General features: G+C 43.3%; 1 protein-coding gene across 1 annotated transcript in view; it reads right to left on the bottom strand.

The window, feature by feature from the left end:
• PKD1L3 (polycystin 1 like 3, transient receptor potential channel interacting) overlaps positions 1-17,203 on the bottom strand; it is an 84,511-nt gene that overhangs the window by 37,763 nt on the left and 29,545 nt on the right. The window contains 14 exon segments of the mRNA XM_045045855.1: positions 672-906; positions 1,009-1,226; positions 1,846-2,019; positions 2,659-2,666; positions 3,219-3,397; positions 3,710-3,856; positions 3,858-3,914; positions 8,652-8,798; positions 12,640-12,749; positions 12,751-12,822; positions 13,074-13,149; positions 13,151-13,188; positions 14,174-14,374; positions 14,377-14,415. Coding sequence (XP_044901790.1) covers positions 672-906; positions 1,009-1,226; positions 1,846-2,019; positions 2,659-2,666; positions 3,219-3,397; positions 3,710-3,856; positions 3,858-3,914; positions 8,652-8,798; positions 12,640-12,749; positions 12,751-12,822; positions 13,074-13,149; positions 13,151-13,188; positions 14,174-14,374; positions 14,377-14,415 — 1,701 coding nt within the window.

The following is a 17,203-nucleotide window of genomic DNA, read 5'->3' as shown; positions in this document are numbered from 1 at the left end:
GGAGCCTGCTTTGGATTCTGTGTCTCTATGCCCCTCTCTCGCTCATGCTCTGTCTCTCTCTCAAAAAACAAAAAACAAAAACCTTAAAAACAAAACAAAAAAATAGTCTTTTTTTTTTTTTTTAGAAATATACACACTAAAATGTTTATGGATAAGATGATATGAAGTGAGGCATTTTTCTTTTCAAAATAGATGATTGACTTGTTCTGGTAATGAAGTAATGGTTGAAGCTGGCTAACAGAACGGCAGAATTCGTTATACTATTCTCTACACATTTCTGTGGGGCTTGATATTTTCCTTAATCCAAAGTTTTTAAAAATTAAGTTTTCTGTTGCTTTTTTAAAAAGTAGTTTGATGCCAATTGATTTTTTTACTTGTCCTTTTTAACTTGGCAATGCTTTTCTGCTCTGTTTCTACTGGTCTCTTAGTTCTGGTTAGTTTTTTCTGTGACTACCTCACTCATATCTCAAATCCCATTCTGCCTATTTCTGTGTGTGTGTGTGTGTGTGTGTGTGTGTGTGTGTGTGTGTGTGTGGTCAAATTGGCAGAAACATTAGGCACTCTGAATTGACACCCAAGGGTCTCACTGTTCCAAACTACCTGCAACTAGAGTGGGTACCTCCCCTTCACCCCCCCGCCTACCATGCCAGTATGACCCATTTTTCACATACCTTTACTAGCTGGCTGATGAAGATGTTCTGAAGCACTGATAATATCACTGAAATAACCCAGTTGGTGGCCTGGTCTTTGTTCAGTTCCAGACTATAAAAGGCAGTAAAAAAGGCTGCAGCTGGGCTAGTGACACCCAGAGGGAGCCAGGAGATGCAAGTCAACCATCGGGGCAGGCCATTAACGATGGGCTTCTTCCCTTCTTCCGGGCTCAGGAGGGGGGAACTGGTTGCCTCTCTTAAGAACAGAAGTTGAAAGAATAACCTGCTAGCCCACAGCTCAGAGAGAAGCACAGGAAGACTAGAAGTGATAAAAGAAGCCGGGGTGGTGCATTATTACCTGAATGGCCCCTGTTCTGTTGGAAGAATATGTATTTCCAAGAGCTCCTGGAGTTCTTGCAGTTGACTGGTGGCATCTAGGATGTCACAAGGCCGGTCAGCCTGAGTGGGACCCAGTGCGCTTAAGTGAGATTGAAGCCTCTGCAGAACTCTGAGCAGGTAATGACAGAAATGATGCTGGCCTTCAGGAACCATTGAAAATACAGGCCAAGGTTCACACTTCAGCAAGTGGGAGACTTCAGCAGATAGTAATTAACTGGCAGAGATTAGCATCTCACTCGTTGATGATGAGGTTAAATTGCCCAGTCACTGGAGATTAGACCACAATCAGTATTGTCTTCTCTGATCATCCTGGCCAGCTGGTAACAATTTCTAAAATTCTACACTGCGATCCAGAATAAAAACAACTTTTGCTCTAGAAGTAAATAAAAATTTAAACCTAACTGGGCTTTTTCACCAGAACCACAGTACATGTACAACTATATTAGATAAGTGCCCAGGAGGCCCCAATTATATTCAAGAATCCATAGATCACATAATGTCACCATTTCAACAGAAGAAAAAGAATGACATGTTTCAAGAGCCCCCAACAAAGCAGATGGAATATGGGGGGGGTGTCTGAGGGCATTTTTGTGGGCTCTTCCTTAATCCTTTACTTTGTTTCACCAGATCTATTTTCTTAAAAGCTCTACTGGAAGCCTAAGGAAGCTGGGCCAAGCAGAGGGCTGTACCGTGCTTGTTGGTCATGCTGAGAGGTAGGAAGGATAAGCAAGAGGCAAGCAAGGGAGGAGGTAGATAACAGATCAGTTACTAAAACCTGTGGAAGTTTACCATTTACCCAATGGGGTCCTGCCCGCTGATGAGAGCCGTGACCTGCTACGTGAGAACAGAGGAGGCTGGGTAAAAGCTTCACCTGCTTGTTAATGTTGGAAGGACTCCATAAAGGTTGTTCCAAGTCTGAGAGTAGGTACATATTTCTCCAGAGTAGGAATCCCACAGTCTCCTTTAATTCCTGAATATGGAACCAAAAGGAGAAAAGTCAGTTTTACATTCACCCAGGACTGGTCGCGGTTATAGACGGTGAGGTTGTCCCTTGACTAGGAGAGGCAAATACTTAGTGGGAAGAGCCTCCATTTTTCATTTTCTTTCTCCTTTTTCAGAAATACGTCACCTCACAGTAGCTTCAAAACTAATTTTAGGAGGACCACCTAGGTAGCTTAGTTGTTTAAGTGTCCGATTCTTGATTTCAGCTCAGGTCATGATCTCATGGTGGTGAGATCAAGTCCTGGGTCGGGGTCCATGCTGAGTGTGGAGCCTGCTTGAAACTCAGTCTCTCTCTCTCTCTTTCTCGGTCTCTCTCTCTCTCTCTCTCTCTCTCTGTCTCTCCCTCCCCCTCTCTGCCCCTCCCCCACTTACACTGTCTCAAAATAAATAAACATTTATTAATTTATTATTTAAAAACTTTTTTTAATGTTTATTTTTGAGAGAGAGACAAAGCATGAACAGGGGAGGGGCAGAGAGGGAAACACAGAATCCGAAGCAGGCTCCAGGCTCTGACCTGTCAGCACAGAGCCTGACATGGGGTTCAAACCCACAATTGGCAAGATCATGACCTGAGTTGAAGTCGAACACTTAACCGATTGAGTCACGCAGGCTCTCCTAAAATAGAAATTTAAAAAAAGAAAATAAAACTAGTTTTAGGAGAATACAGAATGAAAGATTGGACCATTTGCTCAAACATCAAAAATGAAAATTCCAGAATAGTACCTTCTGCATTCATATCCTGTCCTCACAATACTTCACCATTAAGAGGAGAAACAAAAGGGTGCCTGGGTGGCTCAGTCGGTTAAGTGTCTGACTTCAGCTCAGGTCATGATCTCGCGGTTTGTGAGTTCAAGCCCAGCATCGGGCTCTGTACTGACAGCCCAGAGCCTAGAACCTGCTTCAGATTCTGTGTCTCCCTCTCTTTATGCCCCAACTCCCGCTCACTCTCTCTTTCAAAAATAAATAAACATTAAAAAAAAAAAAAGAGGAGAAACAAGGGGCATGATGCATTGTGGCCCAGAGGACAGAAATTAGGGAAAAGCTATCAAGATTAATAGGACCTCATGAGCCTTCCAGGAGATCCCCTCTACTGGCCTTTCCTGCTACATGGGGAAACAGGGCCCACCATCTACCTATACAGTTAGATACCAAGCTTACTTCAGTCACCTCTGTGAGACAGAGGCTCACAAGGAGCATCTGAGAGGCAGGAAGCCTGGTCGGAAGGAAAAAGAGGCAGGAGTTCCTGAGGCTAGATCAGCAGGAAGAGCCTCCCGATTACGAGACTGACAGGGAAGAGGAAGACAGCGGTTTGGATGCTGATGAACAGTTGGGTAGCAATGGACCCACTGGAAGAAGAACATTACATCAACCTGTATCCTCAAGAGCTGAAATCATCTCAGACTCCTTCCTCTCCTAGCTTTAGCCATCTGTTTGGCAATTTAACCATGACTATCTAAGGACAGGACATCTTCATGGCAGTAAAGATCCTGATATGTTCCTAAGGCTGCTTCATTCACTAATGAATGGGAACCCTGAGGAAACCTGTTAAGAGTATTCAAGTGTTAGAGTAGCGAAGGAAAAAACAAAGGCACATCAGGATTGTGTTTCTGAGCCTGCAAGGAAGAAGAGTGCAGTACTTTAAGAGGATTACACACCACAAAGGCTACACATCGGGCTCACCCATACCTTGCTCATCTCTCTGGGCAGTGGTGCCAGTTTTCCTCCAGAACATGACGTTGACGACCATGTCGCACAGAAGCAAGGTCATGCAGCAAGAGAGCCTCTGGACTCTTGTAAACTGGTTCTCCGAGCCACAGATGATCCTGGGTGAGCTTTCCTACAATCATGGAGGAAAACAGGTGTCTAAGAAGAGAAATTAGAAAAGGACAGAAGTGAGACTTCATTCCGACAGCATCCTAGACTAAGGGGCGGTTTGCCCGGCAACACGCTTACACCAACAATTAGGCCAGTATCCAACACCTCTATGAAGACTTTCAAATTCATGGCAACATGATTCTTTTGTAGCTTTAGGACAAAAGGTTGTCAAGGATAAGGTTAATTTATATTGTATGAGAGTTTAAAATTAAAAACGGTTCTTTTAAACCTGAAACATATTGTCCCCTCGATCTCAGTAAAATTAATTTAACTTCTCCAAACCTCAGTTTCCTGATCCGTAAAAAAAAGGGCTAATAATATTTTCCAGATCACAGGACTGTGGCGAGCATATAAAGAACTGAGCACAGTCCAACAAGAAGTGCTGAACGGGGTGCCTGGGTGGCTCAGTGTGTTAAGTGTCTGACTTTGGCTCAGGTCATGATCTCATGGTTTATGGGTTCGAACCCTGCATTGGGCTCTGCACTGACAGTGAGGAGCATGTTTGGGATTCTCTCTCTTGCCCTCTGTCTATGCCTCTCCCCAACTTGTGCTTTCTGTCTCTTTAAAATAAATAACCTTAAAAAAAAAACAACAACGGTTCTTTTAGCTGTCTAAGAGTTTTGATAAATCTTTTACTCTTCACAAGTTTGCATTGGGCTTCCACTCAACATAGTTTGGTAAATTTATAGTTTGAGCCCCTTCTCTTCTCCAAATGTGGACGAACTATAAATAAGGCATAAAAAGAAATAACCAGGGGTGCCTGGGTGGCTCAGTCGGTTGGGCGTCCAACTTTGGCTCAGGTCATGATCTCACGGTCTGTGAGTTCGAGCCCCGCATCGGGCTCTGGGCTGACAGCTCAGAGCCTGGAGCCTGTTTCGGATTCTGTGTCTCCCTCTCTCTCTGACCCTCCCCTGCTCATGCTCTGTCTCTATCTGTCTCAAAAATAAATAAATGTTAAAAAAAAAAAAAACTAAAAAAAAAAAAAAAAAAAGAAATAACCAAAGGCACGCCTGGTGTTAGCTCAGTTGGTTACGTGACTGACTCTTGATTTCAGCTCAGGTCATGATCCCACAGTGGTGGGATTCAGCCCCACATCAGGCTCTTCACTGACAGTGTGGAGCCTGCCTGAGATTCTCCCTTTCCCTCTCTCTGCATGCATGCACACACTCTCAACATAAATAAACAAACATTTAAAAGAAAAAAAGGAAGAGCCAGAAATATTGGCTGGGTTTCAAAACAAGATAAACATCTATGAGGAGGAGAAATGGAATGAAAAAAACATGGAGATGAGCAGGGAAGATTTCCGGGCTCCAGAAGAAAGCAGTATGCAGGCAGGAGTTTGGTTCTTCCAAGGTAATTGGAAATGAAAGTATTTCATAGGGTGGGGTAGGGAGAGTAAAGCCAACTTCACTGCTTGGAGCCCAGGTTCAGGCTGGAGCTCATGAAGGGAGACTACAGAACAATAAACTGCCAATTTATGGGTAGGGAGGTGGGCGGAAAAAGGACAGTCCCATAACCAGGAATTGAGCCAAGAAATCCACTCGTTCCAGACAAAATCTTCAAGAGCCCTAGTTTTGTCAATTCCACTGAGGAACAGGAGATCCAAAATACTGTAATATAATAAGACCTAATTCTAGACTAGCCATGTGAAGAGTTACATGGAAACAGCAACAAGACTACTAGTCAGGGATGAGGGAGAGAGAAAGAAATTTAACAATACCCCACCCCCCCCAAATAAACTTATGATCCCAAATTCCTAAACTCAGGAAGAAATCAAATGCAGAGAAAGGCAACCAAAACAATCAATAATTCAGTCCTGAAGAAATTAATTTTATGGGACAGTCTGACGAAGACTTCAAAATAAGTATTTCAGGTTGCTCAAAGAGACGAATCAAGGCATAGCATTCACTTAAAAAGAATAACAAATTCTGAGAAACAGAAATAAAATTAATTAGAAATCTTATAACTGAAACATATAGTCATTAAAATGGCTGTCAGAATGGCGAACATTAACAACTCAGGCAACCACAGATGTTGGCGAGGATGCAGAGAAAGAGGATCTCTTTTGCATTGTTGGTGGCAATGCAAGCTGGTGAGCCACTCTGGAAAACAGTATGGACGTTCCTCAAAAAACTAAAAATAGAACTACCCTATGACCCAGCAATTGTACTACTAGGCATTTATCCACGTGATACAGGTGTGCTGTTCTGAAGGGACACATGCACCCCCATGTTTATAGCAGCACTATCCACAATAGCCAAAGTATGGAAAGAGCCCAAATGTCCATCGATGGATGAATGGATAAAGAAGATGTGGTATATATACACACAATGGAGTATTACTCGGCAATTGAAAAAAATGAAATCTTGCCATTTGCAACTATGTGGATGGAACTGGAGGGTATTATGCTAAGTGAAATTAGTCAGAGAAAGACAAAAATCATATGACTTCACTCATATGAGGGCTTTAAGAGACAAAACAGATGGACATAAGGGGAAGGAAACAAAAATAATATAAAAACAGGGAGGGGGACAAAACAGAAGAGACTCATAAATATGGAAAACAAACTGAGGGTTGCTGGAGGGGTTGTGGGAGGGGGGATGGGCTAAATGGGTAAGGGGCACTAAGGAATCTACTCCTGAAATCATCGTTTCACAATATGTTAATTTGGATGTAAGTTTTAAAAAATAAAAAACAAAACTAAAAAAAAGAAAAATGAAAAATGAATATCAGTAAAAGCAGTTATCTCTGTGGCATTGTCACTTGCCCTGTTCCCATCTCCCTTTCTCTAGCTCTACGGTGCCCTGACAGCCTTTAATCACAGAGAAAGCCAGGGGCCACTAAAAAGAAGGCAGAACAGGACTGGAGCTCCTTTAAGGTCTCCTTCCCAGAGAACTGTGATGATCTGAGCTGTCTGGTAGTTCCCAGGAAAACCCCACTTGCAAGGCTGTCCTTACTTGACCTGACTGGGTATTCACTAGCTTCAAAAAGCTTTTCCCCTGAGGGCACTGTGAAAAATACTCAGAGGCGGGGCACGTGGGTGGCTCAATGGGTTAAGTGGCAACTTCGGCTCAGGTCACGATCTCAAGGTTCCTGAGTTCGAGCCTTGTGTTGGGCTCTGTGCTGACAGCTCAGAGCCTGAAGCCTGCTTTGGATTCTGTGTCTCGTCTCTCTGCTCCTCTCCTGTTCGTGTTCTGTGTGTGTCTCTCTCTCAAAAATAAATACACATTAACAAAAATTTTAAAAATATACTCAGAGGCAACTGTTTAACTTCATAGCTGCCTGCCATGGTGGGTGAACAACAGGCTAACCAAAAAACTGAAAAGAAACTGGGAAACAAGAAGTCTGCAGGAGTTTTGAAAGCTCTGACATAACTGCTGGGAATCCAGGGCTGTGTGTGGGCTCAGGAGATGACAGAGAACGTCCTGAGCCCTCGCCCCTGCATGACATTGAGGCTCTCAGCAAGCAGGAAGTGAAGACCAAGGCAGAGCTGGCCGGTGCCTTGCTGAGGACTGAGGGTATGACACAACATGCACACAAATCCCCTTGGCAAAGACCGGGAGACTTACTGGCTCCAGGTGTTTAGGGAATCTCTATCCAAACATTACCTGACCTCCAGACTAACTGGGCAGACACTTCAGCTGCACGCCATGACAAAGGATACAGAATTCATTCAGAGAAGTCATGAAACAGACAACAACAACAAGTTTGTGTTTGAGAACAACAAATCCCAGGGAAAGGGAAGAAAATCTGATTTCCAGAGTTGCCACATTCTATTATTTAAAATGTCCAGTTTTTGGGGCGCCTGGGTGGCTCAGTCGGTTGAGCGTCTGACTTCAGCTCAGGTCATGATCTCGTGGTTGGTGGGTTCGAGCCCTGTGTCGGGCTTTGCGCTCACAGCTCGGAGTCTGGAGCCTGCTTTGGATTCTGTGTCTCCCTCTCTCTCTGTTTCTCCCCCACTCACACTCTGTCTCTTTTTCTCAAAAATAAATAAAGATTAAAAAAAGAATTTTTAAATAATAAAATGTCCAGTTTTCAACAAAAGATCACAAGACACTAAAAAACAACAAAGTATGGCTTGTGTGTGTGTGCCTCTGTGTGTGCACGCACACACAGAGGCACACACACACAGAGTAATCAATACACTGTCCCTGAGAAAGCCAAGACACTGGATACACTAGAAAAAGCCTTTAAATCAGCTATTTTAAATGTGTTCAAAGAATTAAAGGAAACTATGTCAAGAACTAAAGGAAAGTAAATGAGAATGGTGTTTTCCCAAATAGAAAATATCAATAAACACATAGAAATTATTATTATTATTTTTAAAATGTTTTTTTCTGAGAGACAGACTGCAAATGGGGGAGGGGCAGAGAAAGGGAGACAGGATCCCAAGCTGGCTCTGCACTGTCAGCAGAGAGCCCCACGTGGGGCTCAAACTCATGAGCTATGAGATCATGACCCGAGCTGAAGTTGGACACTCAACCAACTGAGCCACCCACGCATCCCTAAAAATTATTTTTTTAAAAGAACCAAACAGAAAGTTTGCAGTTGAAAAACTACATTAAGTGAAATGAAAGGCTCTACAGCAGATCTGAGCAGGCAGAAAAAAGAAGCAGAAACCCGAAGATGGGTCAATTGGAATTATCCAGTCTGAGCAACGGAGGATGAAGAAAAATGAACAGAGCCTCAGAGACTTGTGGAACACCACCATTTCCCCACCAATACCTAAAGGAAAAGAGTTCTTTCTTTGAGACTGGTTTGAAGACCCGGTCATGCTCACTCTCTCCAAGGTCCATGGCCAGCCAACAGTTGGACAGGAAGTGCCATTTCCTTTCACCTGCCACGTCACTGGCAATTACCCGGTTTCCATACCTATAGTAAAATGAAGATAAGCATGGTAGGGAGGTGGGCATGAACCAGTTGTTGTAACAAGAAGTAATCTTGCACTATCAGTAAATGGATTCTTTTCATCGTGAGGCAAGAACTAGAGAAAGAAACAAAAGCTGATCCAATTTCTTCCTGTGCAACCTCTAAGAGAATTCATGTATCAAAACCAGAATGCAGGGGCGCCTGGGTGGCTCAGTCGGTTGAGTGTCCGACTTTGGCTCAGGTCATGATCTCACAGTTTATGAGTTCGAGCCCTGTATTGGGCTCTGGACTGACAGCACAGAGCCTGCTTGGGATTTTCTCTCTCTCTCTCTCTCTCTCTCTCTCTCTCTCTCTCTCTCAAAACCAAACAAAACAGAACGCAGACTTGTATAACTTAGGAATAGTTTGGTGAATGTATATATTCCTTAACTTTCCTATTCTTATGTGCCAGGGCCCTGCCATCTCTTTGAGTATCCCATCTGTCTCTGTCTCTGTCACCAGGGTCTGAGGGGACATCCCTGGGGGTGGGTCAGGGAGTGATCTTCAACATTTATACTACTGACTTCTGATCCTGCCGGGGTCTGTAGCTCTGTCTTTACCTCACAGAGCCAGAGGCCCTGAGGTTTCATCCTCTTTCTGACCACAGTGTTTTACTATGTGTCTCCTTTCTCCAGGAACTTCATCCGCCGACAAACTTGACCCCTGGGACACCTACTGTTCAAGTTGTTTGACTTCATCTTGCAACTAGTCCATTAACCTCCTCCTCTATTGTCATGATGCTATTTCCCTGAGAGCCTACGTTTAATGTTATAAAGCAACTTAAATCTCTCCAAAATCTTTGTTGAATTTTAGTTGAAAATATTTTTTGTGTGATGAATAGACTTCTTTAAAGCTAAAATATTTCTAGGAATTCTCTGATTGAGGCAGTTTATAAAATCACAAGTGACTAAGGTACATTTGATTTAAACTTAGCTAGTGTATCTTGTACTATTAAAGTTTTTCATTTATGAGTGAAGTATAAAAAACAAGAAAAAATCTACTTTCTGATTGGTGAGAAACTTGTCATGGGCTTTTTATGACCCCAGTGTAACTTTTACTTTCTTATTCTTTCATATAAAAAGAATCTAATGTGAGTATACAAATTTGCTGTTAAAGACTATGAAAATATTTTGGGCACCTGGGTGGCTCAGTTGGTTAAGTGTCCAACTTTGGCTCAGATCGTGATCTCATGGTTTGTGAGTTCGAGCCCCCATCAAGCCCTGTGATGGAAGCATGGACAGAGCCTGCTTGGGATTCTCTCTCTCCCGCTTTCACTGCTCCTCCCCACTCTCTCCCAAAATAAATACATTCTTAAAATTTTTTTGAAAACATCTAAAAATATAATGAAGAAACAATTTTAAAATTTATAAGCCTACTACTCAGAGATAATTATTGGTAATACTTAGTATATATAACTCTAGAATTTTTTCTACATGCATACTTAAAAAAATTTATTGTGGGGGTGCCTGGGTGGGTCAGTTCATTAAGCGTCCAACTCTTGATTTTGGCTCAGATCGTAATCTCAAGGTTGTGAGATTGAGCCCCATGTCAGGCTCTGCGCTGGGCAGGGAGCCTGCTTGAGAGTCTCTCTCTTCCTCTTCCTCTGTCCTTCCCCCACTGGTGCTGTACCAAAAACAAAACAAAACAAAACAAAAACTTTATTGTGGTATAATTTACATATGATAAAAGGCACCCATTTGAACATACAGGTCAAGGGATGCCTGGGTGGCTCAGGTGACTAAGTGCCCAGCTCTTGATCTCAGTTTAGGTCTTGATCTCAGGGTTTTGAGCCCATGCTGGTCTCTGCTCTGCCTGTGAAATCTACTTAAAAAAATGAATAAAAGGTACAGTTCAGTACAGTTTTTTAGGTCTTTAATTTATTTTAGCAACCTCCACACCCAAGATGAGGCTTAAACTCGCAACCCCGAGATCAAGAGTTGCACACTTTTCTAACTGAGCCATCTAGGAACCCCCGGTCCAACACATTTTTCATAATGTGAACACTTGTGTAAGTAGCACCACTGCCAAGCTATCACCACCAAAAGTCCCCTTGTGTCCCTTTGCAGTCAACCCCCCTCAGACTCACCCCTGGCCCCAGGTGGCCGCTGATCTGCTTTCTGTCTCTTGCACTAGTTTGCCTGTTTTAGAATTTCATATATGTAGAATCATACAGCATGTTTTCTTTTGTTCTGGCTTCTTTTGCTTGGCATAACATTTTTGAGATTCACCCATGTTACTGTGTGTATCAGTAGATTGTTCTTTTTGTTGGTGAGTAGTATTCCATTAAATAAACATGCTAATACTTGCTTATTCATTCACCTGAAGGACACTTGTGTTGTTTCTAGTTTTTAAAAAAAATTTTTTTATGTGTTGTTTCTAGTTTTGAACAGCTATTAGTAAAACTGCTATGAACGAATGTGTGTACATTTTGGAATGGACATATGTTTTCATTTCTCTTGGGTGAATACCTGGGAGTGGAATTTCTGGGTCTATTCAACTTTACAAGCCTTGTCAAACTGTTCTCCCACGTGGCTGCGCTGTTTTGTGCTCCCAGCATTGCTTGTGAGTTCCAGTTGCCTCCAACTTCACCCAAACTTGGTTTTGTCAGACTTTTTAATTCTAGTTATTCTGGTGGATGTTTAGGGCTCTCACTGCGGCTTTACTTTGCATTCCTTGATGACTAGCAAAGTTAAGCATTTCTTCAAGTACTTATTACACATTATTCACCATTATAATCAAACTGGAATGATAGTGTACAAGCTGCTCTGTAGATGCCTGAACAGAGTGGGGACAGCAAGCAAATTATTAGACTCTACTGGCCTAGTGGTCTAGCATAGCAGGGAAAGACTCATTTTGCTGACAAACAGGCAAGCTGTACACCCTTTTCAGGTGGACAATATTCAGCAACAATTTGAACACCTGGGCCTTAGACCTTTGACTTCGTTCCCTTCTTTTTCCCAAACCCCAAACAACCAATCATCTTGGTCCTTAGTTAATTTCACCATTACTCTCTCCACCCACCCCTTCTCACTCCACCTGCTGCTGGAGAAAAACAGGTCATGTGGACCTTGCACACATCAGGTTCATGCACTCATCACTGACCTTTTCCCTCTCTAGCCCCCTGGGCACATCCCATAACACGATTCTTCTATTCTTTCCTTCAAGCTCTTAATTTTTACCCCAAGTATACTTAGTGAATAGTCATTCATTACATTTAATCTTGAAAGATCTTTTTTCAAGTTTATAGGTACTTTTAATTTATAACACTTTGGGGCAGTAAGTGGTTGTTATTTGCTGTTTTTACAATCATGACAATATTAAATGAAGATAAAAGAAAAAAACCACCCATCACTTAATCACCCATACAAAATTATATTGTTAATTTCCCATATTTCTTTGTAGGGTTTCTTCTTTGTAAATGGTTTGAAATTTATTTTATTTTTTTTTAAATATTTTCTTTTTAATGTTTATTCATTTTTGAAAGACAGAGAGAGAGCGTGAGCTGGGGAGGGGAGAGAGTGAGACACAGAATCTGAGAAAAGCTACAGGCTCTGAGCTGTCAGCACAGAGTCCGATGCAGGGCTTGAACCCATGAACTGTAAGAGCATGACTTGAGCTAAAGTTGGATGCTTAACTGACTGAGCCACCCAGGCACCCTGAGCTTTGAAATTTAAATCTAACAGTCATTGGTTACAATTTGGCCCAAAGCATTATTGTCATTTGTTGTGATGGCATGCTGGTCTTGCCCAGAACGCCGCAGATCCACGGAGGAGAAAGGCCAAGGCAGCCTGACGCAGGGACTTACCGAGAAGGGCTGGCCCCCGAATTGTCATGCCAGAACCACAGGCTGTGCAGTTCCCCTCAAGAGGACTGAGTACTGAGGAGGAAGATATCCAGACACTCTGGCTCAAAGAAAGACTGCCTTCTCGGGGTCACAAAGGTGATGGGTCTCCCTCTGCCCCTCTGATCCATAGAGGGTGATAACCACCTAAAACATGATAAGCAAAGATAAAATGCAGGAAGCTCTCAGAGGATTCTTGGGGTTTATCCCTAAGGAGAAGGGGGAAGATAGAGTTGTACTGAGATGAAGTCTTTGGGGGGTTGGGCAAGTATGGCAGACTCTGCCGATGTCCAGTGTAGAACTAGGAGCTACTCTCGTAAGTGCTCCTGGACACCGGGGCGTCACTGGGTCAGGGCACATCTCGGGCGATAGGAGACACAAGGCAAGGAGTGAAGAACATTCATTTCATTAAGCTTAGCTGGCATGGCGGCCCTTCTTCGATAGCCAGTGGAGACCTGCAGGAGGTAGTGAAACAGAGCTGGGGTCATTATCAGCCAGGACAGTGACCTTCACCTGTAGGAACAGCAGAACCAAGAAGGATCTTCACCTAGTGTAGACACTGCTTCCTCCAGCTAAGAAGCAGGAGGATGCACGGCTCCAGCTTTGGCACCTTGGTGAACATCAAGGGTGGCGTGCGGGTACAAGATAAACAAACAAGAGACCTAAGTGATGAAGCAGGGGATGAGGGCTCAAATCCTGGGTTGATGCCTCTGAAATGAAATATTCATAGAATCAGCTGATCAGGTCTTGGCCTTAGAAATCCTTCCACCTCCCGCCCACCCAGGTAGGGTGATCACACGGTGTGGAGGACACCTAGTTAAACCTGAATTTCAGGTAAACAATGAATCACTTAGGAACAGAAGTACTAAAAATGCATGAGTTACATAAAATTCAAATTTAACCGGGCGTCCTATATTTTTGTTTGTTAAAACTGGCAACTCTATACCCATGGCTAGAAAGAAATGGACGGCGTGTATTCTAGAATCCCCAAGTGTAAGAACACATAAGAATAAGGAATGCATGGAACAGAAATTAACAAGAGGCTGTCATCAGAAGATTTGTTGTTGCTGTTGTTCCAAAATGAGATTCCATACAGGTTTTTTCTATATTGCAGTTACATGGAATTCTAATTTTACTTACACCTGACTTTCACATCCAATGTATAAAGTGAGATAAACTTCCATTTGATTTTAAATTCTCTAGATGTTCAGGCTTATTCCTAACTTAAATGAATCATATGAGAGTTCAACCTCTGCTAAAGAAAAAAAAAAAAGAACATAAAGAGTTAAATTGCGAAGCCCTGAGACAAGAAATGTGAAGAGAAATTTAAGAAAAAAGTCGCACTCGAATTCCTATGCCACTGAGAATTCCTACCACTCTACCTGCCTCTTCTGGTGAAGGTTTGTTGTTGTTGTTGTTGTTGTTGTTGTTTTTCCATCTTGTTCCACCTACTCAAGACACTATGCAAAGCTTTTGGAATCAAAGTCATGACTGTCACCTTCTGCATGTATGTTTGATCCTTCCTCCAAGCCCGCACAAAGGTGAGCATACAGAATCCTAAAAGGCTGGCTAGCAATGACACCCCAGCAGGGTTGCTGGTCACACGAAGGAGCAGCTTGATAGTGTCTTCAATGTTCACCATCCGGGGCACAATGAAGAAGTCGCTGCCAACGTAGGTCAGGCGGTTACAGTGACCTCAGGCAGTTACTGTGTCCTCAAAACTGTACTCTGTGGCCCAACCTGCAATTAGAATCAAGATACTGACTCTAACTGAACAGAGTGCTAAGGAAGGGACAAACATAAAACACAAACACAGGCAATTTAGGGAGGGAAAACAATGTCCGGGTCGTGTATTTACCACTGGGGGTCATGTACAATAGTGTATGTGGAGAGCAATCTGGAAACCTCTAGCAAACCTGGAGAAGCACAAATTCTCTGAATCCTACCATTCCAGGTCTGAACCCACATCTTTGGGGAACTCTGCACATGTGCACAAGGAGACATGAGAAAGGTTTCTGTCAGCATTGTTCATAACTAAAAGATTGGATGGGGTGCCTGGGTGGCTCAGTCGGTTAAGTGTCCAACTTCAGCTCAGGTTGTGATCTTGCGGTCCATGAGTTCGAGCCCCGCGTCGGGCTCTGTGCTGACAGCTCAGAGCCTGGAGCCTGTTTCAGATTCTGTGTCTCCCTCTCTCTGACCCTCCCCCGTTCATGCTCTCTGTCTTAAAAATAAATAAACGTTAAAAAAAAAAAAGATTGGAAACAACCTATATATATGTCCAGTAACAGCAGAACATACAAACAAACAAGTAGAGGACTCCTACTGCGTGCTGATGGAGTAATCTACAGCAGTTAACATGAATGAGGTAGAGGGGCTTCTGGGGGGCTCAGTCAGTTGAGCGTCTGACTCTTGATTTCAGCTCAGGTCATGATCTCATGATTCACGGGTTTGAGCCCCAGTCAGCTTCTGCACTGACAGCATGGAGCCTGCTTGAGATTCTCTCTCTCTGCCCCCTCCCCCACTCATGCTCTCTCTCTCTCTCAAAAATAAAAAATAAATAAATAAAATAAAGAGACAACTTCCCCTTTAAGAAAAAAGAAATTGTCAGAGCTAGATATAGCAACGTGGATAAATGCTGAGTGAAAAAAACAAATTAAAGGAGATGATGCCATTTACAAAGAGACCAAAAGCATGTAAAACAACACTGTCGTATCTATGTTTGTCAGTCTCCCTCCCTGGAATGTAAGGTCAGGAGGACACTGTCTTGTCCATCACTGTATCTGTAGTTCCTAGATATGGGCCTGGTGCGTAGAAGATGCTCGGTAAATATGTGCTGAAGCAATCAGTACAAACGCTGAGTTCAGGACAGTGGTCGCCCTTTGGTAAGTGGGAGAAAACAAGACTGGACGCGGATACATAGAGGGCTTTGATTATTCCAGAGTGTTTTATTATTATAAAAAAATCTGAACTATACAGAGCAAAATACCAACTTTGCGATAAAGCCAGAGTATTTAATGTTTTTAATATTATTCCCTATAACTTCCTTATAACTTCCACATGTTGTAACATTTCTTCACAAAAAAGTATCTTCAGGGACACCTGGGTGGTTCAGTCAGTTAAGCGTCCGACTCTTGGTTTCAACTCAGGTCATGATCTTGAGGTGTGTGGGTTTGAGCCCAGAGTTGGGCTCTGTGCTGACAGCATGGAGCCTGTTGGCGATTCTCTCTCTTCTCTCTCTCCCCCTCCCCCACTTGTGCTCGCACATGTTCTCTCTCTCAAAATAAATAAACTTTAAAAAATATGTATTTTTGGGGCGCCTGGGTGGCGCAGTCGGTTAAGCGTCCGACTTCAGCCAGGTCACGATCTCGCCGTCCGTGAGTTCGAGCCCCGCGTCGGGCTCTGGGCTGATGGCTCAGAGCCTGGAGCCTGTTTCCGATTCTGTGTCTCCCTCTCTCTCTTCCCCTCCCCCGTTCATGCTCTGTCTCTCTCTGTCCCAAAAATAAACGTTGAAAAAAAAATTAAAAAAAAATAAAAAATAAAAAATATGTATTTTTAGAAATGTTACTAGGCAATCAAATGAAAATTACCAATTCCACGTTCGATTGTGCAGATAAAAAGCTTCAAATATTGTCAGTATGACTGGCTGCTTTCCAAGGCACAAGGTTAAGTTCTGGGTGCCGGGTCTAACTCTCACCCTCTGTCATCCTGCTCTCGGCAGCTCTCTTCCCCGCACGGGGTCCCAGCGTTGTGCAGGGGGCTTGTTAGAAAGGCCACTCAGGTCTTGCCCCGATTTATTTCACCAGAAACTGCAACCTAAGGGGCTCCCAGGTAGAGGATTTGCTCGAGAGGCTCTGCTCCAGCTCTTCCGAAATCCCTGCCGAGGCCACGAATGGCGCAGCTGCCTTCCACAGCATCCTCTTTTCCTCTCTTCACATGTGAATGACCCTCTCTCAGCTCTTAACCAACAGCCTCATTATTTCCAGAACTTTACACCAAGGTCTTGGTGCAACTGAACCAGGACTTAAATCAGATGGAATCACACAGAATCACCCGTGCGAAAATGCAGGGTGCCATTTTAAAGTGAGCAGACACCTGGAACGAGGTGACAATGAGAAAAGTCCCCACCTCGCCTGGAATGTACAAGAATCTGCCAGCTTATTTTTACAAAAGCTCTCTTTAATTAAGCAGGAAATTTGTTTACTTTTACCCGCAACATATTTAACACTTGCAGAATTTAACAGCGTCCACCTACTGCTTTTTTAAAAAAATTGTTTTAAAGTTTATTTATTTTGAGAGAGAGAGAGAGAGAGAGAGAGAGAGAGAGCGCGCGAGTGAGCATGCACAGCTGGGGAGGAGCAGAGAGAAGGAGAGGCAGAATCCCCAGCAGGCGCTGTGCCATCAGCGCAGAGCCCAATGCAGGGCTCGAACTCACATACTGGGAGATCATGACCTGAACTGACATCAAGAGTCAGACACTTAACTGACTGAGCCAGACAGACACCCCTACGTACTGCTTCTTTTATCTAGA

This window comes from Felis catus, chromosome E2, assembly GCF_018350175.1.
Source record: "Felis catus isolate Fca126 chromosome E2, F.catus_Fca126_mat1.0, whole genome shotgun sequence".
NCBI classification, from domain to species: Eukaryota; Metazoa; Chordata; class Mammalia; order Carnivora; family Felidae; genus Felis; species Felis catus.
Note: the sequence above shows the minus strand (reverse complement) of the source record. Positions and strands in the feature narration are given on the sequence as shown.